The sequence below is a fragment of the Camponotus vicinus genome, unplaced genomic scaffold (genome assembly GCF_025532165.1).
Source record: "Camponotus vicinus isolate PSW18456_S1 unplaced genomic scaffold, iyCamVici1.0 SCAF_1, whole genome shotgun sequence".
NCBI lineage: Eukaryota > Metazoa > Arthropoda > Insecta > Hymenoptera > Formicidae > Camponotus > Camponotus vicinus.
The window spans coordinates 38,642,010-38,654,134 of NW_028141945.1; the positions used below are offsets into that span (position 1 = coordinate 38,642,010).

At 40.8% G+C, this 12,125-nt stretch overlaps 2 protein-coding genes across 3 annotated transcripts in view; one reads left to right on the plus strand and one right to left on the minus strand.

Annotated features, from left to right (window-relative positions):
- Window positions 1-12,125, plus strand: part of LOC145966387 (mediator of RNA polymerase II transcription subunit 20-like) — a 77,333-nt gene that overhangs the window by 13,617 nt on the left and 51,591 nt on the right. The window lies entirely within an intron of this gene.
- LOC145966288 (facilitated trehalose transporter Tret1-2 homolog) overlaps window positions 1-12,125 on the minus strand; it is a 49,444-nt gene that overhangs the window by 6,658 nt on the left and 30,661 nt on the right. For both annotated transcript variants that reach the window (XM_083090289.1, XM_083090293.1), the window contains exon 2: window positions 375-476. In XM_083090289.1, coding sequence (XP_082946415.1) covers window positions 375-476 — 102 coding nt within the window. The remainder of the gene's footprint in view (window positions 1-374; window positions 477-12,125) is intronic.

Here is a 12,125-nt window from a genome sequence, read left to right on the forward strand (position 1 = left end):
AACCGGACCACTCAATTACGCTCACTGCTATCTTGGGTGTTTGCATATCAATATGGCCTTTTGCCAAGGAGAAAAGGATTTATCGCGCCGGATTATTTAAGAATTATATCGCTCCGGAGGATACTCGAGTAAACTCATGATCGTCGTAAATTCGACGGCCATTCGAGCCGCAAGGATTAGATTAGACGTCGAAGGCGCGTCTCCAGGATATTTGTTGCCATCTTATGTCATCGCCATACAAATCTTGAAGGAGTATTCACTCGATATATATACAAGATATTTGTTTTTAAATCATACTGAAGGCGCGATATAAGGTAACCGAGTCTAGTATTACTTAACAAACTTAATGACACCCTCTGATATTGTGTAGATACCTGTGACATGTGCTGCGGTCTCGTCGCCGTCGATGCCATGTGTACTACGGAAGCCCTGGGCATTTTGAAATTATCCTCCCCCTCGTCCGGTATTGTTGTTACCTGCAACGAAGCGCAAACAAACGATTTCAGTCAAAATAAAATTGAATCTTTAACGCAGATTATTTGCTCCGCTTTCATATCTGGATTTTTTTATTTGAATTTTTTATTATAATCGATGTAGCGTCCCGCGAATAATTTCTTCCTTTCCGTCTCCCAACGAGAAAGTTCATTTCGTGATATTTTTATCGCGCAACTTTCTTTCCGCTGATAGTACGTTTCCTCGCCCTCTCTCTTCCAGTCTACCGACTATAGAAACATTAGCTGCCCCTTTTGAAGGGGCCGAAAGTGGATCGTCAATCATTCGTATTATCTTACCGACTTGGATGCGAGTTATTTAGGCAATAGGCAGTCGGCTTAAGAGGTGCTACTTCTGTGAGGGCTGTCGTCTTATCGCATCAAATTCGTTGGACCGAGTAACAAAGAGGTGCCGGTAACTTACTTTAGGTCGGCGTATTAAATAAGCGGAAATGCGTGCGATACGCAATCGCAATACGTTGTAAATCTAGTGGCGAAAGTCACTATCATTTTATATGTCCCGATAATCGCTCGATTATGATCGATGCGCGATATTGAGATCAATATTAGTGAGAATAAACGCGCGATAACTCGAACTTTACGCATATCTCAGTCGATCGTTTTATTACTCTCGTTCGGATTTAACGATCGGCCCGTTATTGTTCGAGGATCTTCATCAATATGGATGTCGACCTTAATAATAGCGAATTTCCTTCGTAGCCCTTCTCAAAGTGTTCGCCTCCTTGAAAAATTAACGCGCCCTAAAATTGTCCCTTTTTTTTATGAAGCCGGAACGAGATCATCTTTATTGATTTCTTCTCTCGCAGCTTTTTGCGAATTATGATAATTAATCAACGCACGCGGATTAAACTGAATCGCTCACAATGATTAATTTAATTACAGTTTCATAATGCAACTTAATTATAATTTAATTATTAATTTTAATTTAATTATTATAATCAAGTTCCATATGAATATATGCATTACGCAACGACGAAGATTAGTTGGGGCAGGAATGCAACACGCTCGAGTGAACTTGAAACGAGAAATATATAAAGCCGAACGTCACGCGTTAATTTAGACCGCCGTAAAATGACCTTATCTAAATCATCGTCGAACGTTTCCTCCATTAAGATCGGATCTGTTGGGCGCCTCGCCGGCGCACAGCCCTTTCATTGTTTATTTATTTTATATTTAAGACGACATTAGATACCCGACTCTCTAGGACTGCTCTCCAAGATTTTCCGATATCGCGCAATCGCGTGAATTATATCGGCCGTCGTGGTGTTCACGCCTTTCGTGATTTACGACCAACTGGTTTTGCCTGAACCAAATTTTACACGCCGTCAGCAAACCGTCGCTCGAAGGTGTCTCGCGTCGATCTAAGAAGACATATGCATCTGTGAAAAAGAATGCGAGCCGAAGAAAATATTTGAGTGAAAAATATTTTGGAGTAATGAGAAAATATTTCGGAGTATTTTGAGTTTCTCACAATTTTTAGTTCTCTTAATTATAAATAGAACGAGAGAAAATAATTATACAAAATACAAACTTCCACCAGGACTGATTTATTATATATACATAAATTATAAATATATCTTAAATTATCATCTGACGAGCAAATAACGGAATCGCAAGTAGAATAGAAAATTAATAAGCAGTAGCATAAGGCGAGTGTTTTTCGATTAATGCGAGTCTCTTGATTATTCATGCGAGTTACCGATCCCTCCCGAGAGAGTTTGCATTTTTTCTCTCTTGAGCCCTCGTTGAATCTCCGATTAATCCATTTCACTTTGTCGCGTACATTTATGTGCCTTTTTTCCGCCGCTTTTCTCTCGATGCTGCCTCCCCCTCGGTTACGTTCTCGTTCGCAGGCGTGACGGATGGGCTGGTCGATTTTCCATAATCGACAAAATGACAGATAAGTTCCATAGAACTTACCAAATGCGATTTCTCACGTTTCCTTCCTTTCGCTTAGGCGTCTCCGCGGATTTATTTCCCGAGCGTGTGCTGCGCTGTGGACATCCCCGGCAAATCGTGTCGCAAAATCAATATCTCGAGATATGCTAGGGAATTCCACGAGGACGATTCTGCCGGAATAGAGTTTGCGGATAGTTCGAACTGTGCGGTGTGTCGCGTTAACTTTCGTATCATCGAGATAAAGAAACGAGAATGGGAAAGGAAGAAGGATGGGCCTCTCCTTTATTTCCTGAAAAAGCGAGAGCGATTAATATCGCGCAATTTTGCAAAAAACGCGAGAGACTTGTTTGCGCGAATAATGACGGTTACGTTATAATATATATTTTCGTTGTTACATATTTCGAGATAGTGATATTTTCGATAAAATATCGGAATATCGATAAAAACGGACACGGGAGTCGCGAACACCGGCTTCGCAATTTATCTTTCCAAAGCGGAGCGGCGTAAAAACGTCGTTAAAACGCTTCGTACTATAAATTCCGCTTTGACCGCTCTTTTTCTTTGTTAAATGCAGGACTAAAGATAACGAGACTAAAACGGCCCTTTTTGCGTCGCCATCCCTGCGCGGCTAATTGAACGGCGGTAAAAGCGCACGAGAGAAAAGCTCGTGCGCGTTTCTGAATCTATAATTTGACACTCGGTCGCGCGTTTAGCCCCGGCAGGGCTAGGGAGGAAATTGTGTTCGGTATTGATTAATTCGAAATTGCGTTTGTAGCGGCGAGAGAAGCGGAGCTATAATCCGGAAATTAATAAAATCCGCGCGCGCGAAACTCGTATCACTTGACGGGAAAAGCTAGTCGCGCGAAACGCACGATCGGGGACGTTTACGATCGCGAGTAAACCTCTGAAACGTGCGCCTCGAACGATCCTACGACGGATAATACGCGTAGTTTAATAATAATTCCGCGCCGAGATTTAATAAGAGATGCGCTCCCCTTTCCTCCCCCTCTTCGTAATCTTCGCTCTTCGCGAAGAACGGCCGTGCCGCGAGCTAAAAGAGGGGTTGGCCGCTGCCGTTTCGAAATCGTTTCATCGCACGTTCGTTCGTTCGTTCGTTCGGCGAGGGTACCGAGGGAAACGTAACTTAATTACTGATTTTTGCGATAAGACGGGAAGTTCTCCGACCGGAGGAGAAATAAATGGGGGGAGGCAGAATGCAGAGCGAATTCTACGCGAGAAAGCGCACGCAGAATCGAGCTGTATAACCGCGCTATTAGAATTTTATCACTATGCCGAGAACGAGACGGCGAAATAATGACGCGATATACATACGGGCTGCACGCTACGTCGAGGGACTCTTTTAAAACCGTCTGCGGAAATTCTTACGCGAGAGTCGTCGTCGAGTCTTATCAACTTGACGTAATTAATTCCCAACTGTAGGGAATTTAATAATCCCGGATAATTAAATTTTCCGCGATTTTTTAAGGATGGTAAGAGCGATGATTTCCCAGTTTACAACGCGTGACGAATAATCGTGCGAGCTCGTATCACTTACAAATGCAAACATTAGACGCGATTAATTCACGCGCGACATTCATGAGATTATATTATGTGTCGCACGAGTCGCGTATATCAGTGGGATATAAAATGTTTTGTTCTCGCGTATTCTCTCTGACGTTTCTTACCACATTATCGAAATATATGCATCCGCGATGCTTAAGTCGCTCGTGATTGTGCTAATTTACGTGCTACATAATTTCAACACAATTACATAATACACGTTTAAATCTTGCTGGCCGGCATTTCTCACTCCAGTCACATATCTCTAAACAAATGCATTATTATCACTATCTTTCCGGATTAATTTTTATTATAAAATTTTTAATTTTATAATGAAATTCTATGAATAATCTTTTGATCGGAAAAAAATATTCTCATGATTAAATTGAATGAACATTTGAAACAAAATGTATTTCATTGATCTTAATTATAAATTTAAATAACTAAACGCTTGCGGAAATATTTAAATAGAAGCGTTATATGTCGAGCTAATGTCAAGAGATCCGGGAGTAGCAGCTTTTAATTTCGTCAGCACTTTTTACCTCTAGGCACTAGCTTTTACGAGAGGATCTTCCACGAACGGATTTCATTAACGTAAGCGTTCGTGCCCTGTAGGAAAACACAAGGCGGCGAAATGAACATCGGGTATACCGTTCGTTATTTTGGCCATGTGCCTCGTTTTCAAAACTCGAGCTGACACAGCTCGCAAAAGCATTCATTCGTCGAAATGAAATGCGCGTGAAATATTTTGTGGAATTTCGGTAAACGAGGGATCAATTCTCTCGCGTTCGTCGCAGGTGAGTGGTTGGCGCTTTAGAAAAGAAATAAAACTTTGAAGGGAGGCGCTTAACGTTCGAGACACTTGAGAGACCTTCATAAAAAATTTCGAACAGCAGCTTTATTCTCGTTTGGGTTGAAATTCAAAGGCTCTCAATGAGAGTTCTGGAAATTCAGCCGTGACGTTCCGCCATTCTTCACACGCGAATAGCAAGTATGTATCGCGTTGCTTAATCGCGCAAAGTTGTCTTTAAACTCGTAGCCATTAATTATACGCAGCGCGTTACATTACTCACCCAAGTCTACGGTTCATTCATTAGAAAGTTTAATCCCAACTCGCGAGCTACTAGAGTTTCTCGCAACGTTATACCATTTTCATAAAACTATTTTTATTATTTCCATGAAACTATTTTTATCATTTTTCGTCCTTTATTATTGATTTTCTCTGAGAGAAAAAATTGGCGAGTCGATACTTTTATATGACAATCAATCTGACAACTCTCGGTCAATCGACGAAGGTGAAAACTGTCTACGAATCTTTTTAATTCTCTATGTATTTCAGTATCTTATCGAAATTAATCATCTTCTAAATGTTTAAATTTCTCAAAATTATTTTTATGCAAATTCAAATATTTATATATTAAAGTGTGCTACGCTCTTTAAACTATATTAATATTATTAAAATGCTAACGTCACTTATCGTTTAAAAAATATCTAAGGATATTGCATACATTCGTAGATAATTGAAACCACTGAAGAAGAAGCGCGTATTTCCTATCAGAATTTTTTTTATCGTGTTCTCACTTCCATCTCTTATCACGCGGCGACGTGAGGGAGATACATTTTTCACGTTCACAGCTGAAAACGATTTCAGCTCGGTCGATCCAGTCGAAAAAAATAGAATGGAAAGCGATGACGTTACGTACATACAACACTCCTCGCCATTTCCATTCGCGCGAGTCGTTTCGTAGCGACGATTCTCGTTTCCGCAGGGAAGCAGGTACGAGTTAGAGACAGCTGGCAGATACGTACATTCGGCGAACTTGAGGAGAGTTGCGAGAGGAGGACTGTGAGATACAACTTATATCCCGTATTTTACATTTTATTAGACTACTACTCTGTGCACCGTCCTTTTCGCGCGCATTCGGGTCAAGTGGCTATGAATATCGTATCCAACTGCGGCCGTCTAAAGCAACTGGCCCAATTTGTCCGTCATATTTCATCACCGCCTCTTCCCTTTTTTCCGAAATAGCCGCTTATCACGCGAGCCCGCGCGCGCGCGCGACATTATCTCGAAGGGCTCCCGCGAAAAGATGACTTGGACTACTTAAAGTAACTTATGCGCGTCTGACGCTTTTTCCTAGCTTTTACGAGGCAAAACTCGAGCGCGAAACTTGGTATCAGCTGGCGTTTTAACGACCACTCCGATAAAACGCGCGTTACTTATATATGTTGATCTCTATTATATTGATTTCCTATAGACAGCGTTTGATCTTAAGCGGTGTCGAATCCCCTGACGTAACCCAGAGGATTGAAAATGGATTAATTAATCATCGGAAATAAGTCCTTTTGATTTCGTGTCAAGTCTTTGCTTACAAATGATTGTAATCGCTGCACGAAAGAGAAATGTTTCATCGTGAAAGCTAATTCATGTAAACTAGTCGATCGTTAATCTTTATTTTCATTGTAGTCGACATTGATTTATCGGCATCAATACTGACAATTAAAATCGTTGAAGTATTTACAATCGGACGAAGCATGAATCTTGTGGAGAAACATCGCGAGAGAGAGAAGAACGCGCTGAGAGATGCTAAAGTAGAGAAAGAAGAGGCATCTCGTCTTCTTCGCTCCGGTAATAAATTCTCGTGGAAATATGAATCGACGCAAAGGTAGATTCGACGCTTAAGGTGCATTTACCCCGTAATCCTCGGGATGCACGATGCATTTCGGCTTGAACTTTGTGGATAATGACCAGAACTCGATGTAAGTCACGATCTCCAGTATTACAGGGTGAACTCTCTCCTCTCTCTTCCATGCTCTCGACACAAAGCTCTTTCTCTTTCCCCTTTCCCTCCCCCTTCTATTTCTCTTCGTCATTCAGTTATAAGGATTATTAAGGGGTCGAGGTTGACACAGCACGAGCGTTATTTCGAAACAAAATGTATGCAACGATCAAAATAATATCATTCTTTTTCTAAATTACACTGTCAGAATATTTAAGTAGAGTTTTACGTAAGAAAATATTACAGAAAATATAAAACTTACGATATTGAAATTAAAATGCTAATTAAAACTAAAGATTTATATATTATATATTTTTAGTTATGTATATTTTTTCTCGCGTTCTTCGACTATGATTTGTGAAATCTTTTCCAACAGCTTTCTTGATCCAATAGGACAATAGTCTGCGTTTTGTTTTCCTTTGGAGAGGAATCTCAGGTGGCAGTTTCTGAGCTAAGAATAAATCCACGATGCCACGTGCCGTGCACGCGTTGCATTTAACAGTTGCTTCTAAACAGCCGTAACTCGCGACGACGTCTTGTCGGCAATTACTCGATTAATATGCGCGTCTCCTCTTTCCCTTTCTCTCTCTTCGTCTCTCAAGACGCATTCTCGTTTCCTACTCTCACAGCTGGCCAATCGCCGGCAATATTTAACTCGACCCTGTTACATGTCGGTCTGCTCGCGCAACTGGTTTCACAGCGAAAGAAAGCACGTGGAAGACACGGACGGCGAGAAGAGGAGAACGAGGTGGACACACCAGACACGAGAGAAAGAATTATCCATCCACGTGGCACGTGGTGATCCATGAATAAACTCGGTTCGATCCGGTTCTCTCTCTCTCTCTATCTCTCTTTCTCGTGTCTCGGTGATCACCGCTGATAACTAATCGCGCGATTGAAGACTTATAGGTACGCGCCAGACGTAACAGGGCGAACGCTATTTCACGATAGGCGACGGAATCGGACGGATATCGGAATCGAGTCGATACGAAGGATGCATAACCCGTATTTCATCGGTATCCCGTTCCGATTTTGCGCGATAACTCTTCAACCCGACGTTTCCTCATTCGCCTTGTCTACGCGGTCGGCTTTTGAAATTTGTTGTTTAAAAATCCTCCTGTTGTATCGGTCAAAAGTACGAGAAAAATTCGCGAAAAATTATATTTAAAATTACTCTCCCGCAATAATATTTCAAAGTCTCGTAGAATTTACTCCAATTACGTCGCCTTCTGCGGCAGCAGAAATCCCTCACGCTCGTTTCGCATTCTGCTGGTGCGATACTTTGAAGTATCGCTTACCGTGCACGTAATACGATGTAATGCGATGTAATTTCTCTGTCGATGCAAGAGTGAGGAGATACGCTCCTCTTTCCTTTCGCTGCATTTTTACGGTAATCGCCCTACGATCCGCATGTGCAAGGGACGGCATTCCTGACCCGTCGACCTGTCTCTTTCTCTATCTCTCTTTACAGATCGGTGTCCCATTGCGACGTCTCGTGACTTTACGTGTCTAAACGGACGGACGATATGTAGAAGTCTGAGCTGTTCAAGTTCCAATTACATTGTTCCCGCGTGAAACCGAATAACCCTTCTAAAACCGAGCAGGATACTCGGTCAATACGAAATAGATATCAAGATTCACGGTATACACTGTTTCAAATAAAAATTATAATTTTCACACATTTTTGTATACATTTGCATTTATAACCAAAGAAGCGTTGTAATATTATGAAGATTTCAAGCGATGCATCCCATAGATTTTTCTATTAATATAAAACATTATGCTTCAAACTGAGATAATCAGAAGAGTGAAACTAGTCGATTTAATAGCGCGGAGCGCAGACTGTAATGGGAGCGAATCACTTGGAATTTCAATGATGTCCGAAGGTTTTAATATAATCTATGATGGTCCGCCTTTAAAAATAAATTTAGGCCTCGCGCTGATCATAGATACGAAACAACCGCTCGGAATTGAATCGCGAGTTATCAAGAAGTCTGTCTCGAGTACCGTGATTATTTCGAAACTAGTCCCGGGCCACAAAAGGGGACGTCTATTTGCATTGGCTACGAGGCCTGTTTCCTATGAGGAGTACTTCTCGTCTAATAAAACGATATGATACACGTAAACTCAGCTAAATAGAAAAAATAAATCAAAATAATTTAAATATTAAAGATGTTGCGTGTTGTTTTGAAATACGGAATTTAATAAAGACTTTATAAATCGCATTCGGAATCAAATCCCTATTAATTTATTTATATCATATTAAAGATGAATCGCGCTTGTATATAAACGTTTGTATATAAACGTTTTATGAAATGCGAGTAATTCGTAAATTCGTTCGCTAATTTATCTTGCATTTGTTGGAAAATACTGAACATTGGATTTATCCTTTTTCCTGTGTATTTATACATCCCTTTTTCTCTTGTCGGGCAAATATTTGCGGGTCACACCTACTACTTTCCTCCTTGCAACCATTTCTTCCGGCCGGATTTATTGGAGTACGGAAATCTTATACGCAAACAGTGTCTTTGCTTGTAACACGATTGGTTTTTACGATCCTCGGAAATATTAAAAGCAATTTTCATACAAAAGATTTTGTACCTCAATTCTCTCCTAAATTTTTATGAATCTTTTCTTATATATTGTGATATTATAAAGAGCATAAAAAAAAGTATTAGAAATTAAAGCGCGGAGTAAAATTTTAATTACGGAAATAACGAGTAATGGATTTATTTTTTTCACGTTGGATTACTTTATTTTTGAAAATTCAGCGGGGACCAATCTTTCGTATGTATGTGTTAAATTGTTATACGCTTCACACGTTGATCTCCGACATCAGACCGGAGATAAAGCGAAATACACTGTTATGGCACGGACGTACGCGGCAACGGAAGTCATTCACTAGTTTCGTAGACGGGGTATTCTAAATGTGGAACGTGTGGAATATATGTGACGGGAGATGTGAATAAATAATATGTGCGACAAAATACCATTTGCTAGCGTCTGTGTCCGCGCGAGAGCTAACAAAACTCTCTTGATAGATGGGCGAAACGCAGACATAATACGTACATTCGCATTAAAATATCTCTTTCTTGAAACGCATATTTTGAGGAGAACCGCTTCTTCGCGTTTCATACATCATATATCATAAATAATAATAATTCCCGAGACGCGCGAAGAATGATGGAAATTCAATTTTTATCGCGATATTCAACGTCCGGAGATAAGATTTCACTTTCAACATCTAACTCGATCAGGGGAACGATTCAACCAGACCTCGCCTCCAATGTTCGCTTTCAATACGCGCGAATGCATCTTCGACCTACAACACGTTGCGACGACAATGAGTAATAGCAGCGAGAGATAACTGTTGCGCGGGAAAGGTTTTCAACGCTTGCTCTTCAATGGTAATCGCACTTTTGGTTTCTTCTATTCGACATTGTGCACGCACGCACATTCAAACTATCGCATTGCCATACGTATAGCGTACTCGGCACAATCGAGACTTGCAAATGTGCAGTGGCACTGTCGCCGTAGACGCGCCTGGAGAAAGAGAGAGAGTCCTCCTCCCCCTTCCTCCTATTGTTCTACGAGCATTTTAAAGTACGAACTCTGACATTGGCCTCGAAGGGTGTTATAACAGACACGCGCGTCCTATAGGGCGACGGTGCTCATTCGACATTGATATGCATTACGTTAGCCTTGATATAGTCCGCGTAGCCTTGAATATTTCTTGTTGCAAAACAGGAACCACACGGATCTGCATGAACCCCGATCGCCGGGTAATCGACGTTTATATGCATAGTAAAGATAATCCTTCATGCATCGCTACACTTTGCATGCGCAAAGGGGCTGATATGCATAATAGAGATGATTTTTTCATGCATCAAATGCAGCTCATAAGTTAATGATAAAAAATAAAAAAAAAACAGATCAGGAGTATAAGTATGTAGCGCAAACTTAAAACTTTCCACGTGACATGAAACATTTATCGATATTATCGTGCGGTAAAATACAACGATGTGTGCGGTATAAAATAAGATGAAACGAAATAAAATAAAAGCGGCGAGAGAAGTCGAACGTACGTATCGATCGTAAATACGGCTCGGAATCCACGTTTATATCGACTCGAGATACCCGATCTGAGCACCGCTGAGCCCTAGATACGCGCGTATATGCATTCGATGTATTCAAAGGTGCAACCCTTTCATTAGCGTGTAGGCCACGCGCTCTATTATCCCCAACAAAACATCCGATTCCATTGTCACGTCGCGAACAATGCCGTGCCGCGGTCACGTGTTCTACTTTCGATCATTATTCGCGAAGTGTGCATAAAATTGGCAAATTGCGCCGCGTCGATCGTTCATGGTCTCTGCGATGTGCAGAGTTTCTTTCTCTCTCTCTCTCGCACAATCTACCGGCTTGATGACAGCTGTCGTCTCTTCGCGGTGGTCGCAGTCCGGAGACAAAGATCACGTCGATTAATAAAAGCGCGTTTCTTCGGCTCACTCTCGCGTCCTCGTCTCGCACAATGGAACTCGAGTTTGCTGACGCCTCGCAATCCCAAGCATTCTTGTCTATTTTTAACAAATTTTGGTAGTAAAAGTTTCCGAGGCCGGGTTCAATCTTTATAAAAGTAATCATATTTATAAAAATTTTCCGAAATTTTTATCTTATATACGTACTATATCTATGTGTGATGTACGCAGACAGTTGTGAATTATTGGTAACAACCAAAAAAGGACAAAGGGTGACGTGACTGAGCTATCCGGATGACTATGGAAAAATTGTGTTGTCTCGTTTGACTGTTGAAAAAATGCACGGAGGCACGTGCTCCACTTTTCACGGATAGAAGGGACGAATTATGCTGAACAGCATCCCATTCTTCCGCAACCAGTTTGCAAACATCACTCCGTTATTAGGACCTAAGAGGAGAGTCGTCGGGAGAGCCCATTTCAGAATATTAAGCAACAATGATGTTGTGTGTTTTCGTTAGAATCGCTCATTTCACGTAACACCAGCGTTTAGCCAACAAAGAAATGAGGCACCTAAAAATATATTATGGTGATGTCGAGATAGAATTTATAGAAAAAAAATAATATTAATGAGAAATTATATTAATATTATATTTCACTCATAAATTCCACAGTATTGGTTACACACAGCGTCAGAATATAAATTAGATGATTAAACTGTGTGGTAGATTATAAATTTCTGCCATTTTTAGATTCATGATAAATTATAAATAAATCGTCGATGATAAACACACAAATTTCTAACTCCAAATGCCGAGGGAATTTAATAACAGTGCGATCTATTACCGCTTATTCCGAGTAAATATAATAAATAGTTAATACGATGATGTGTGGAAGTC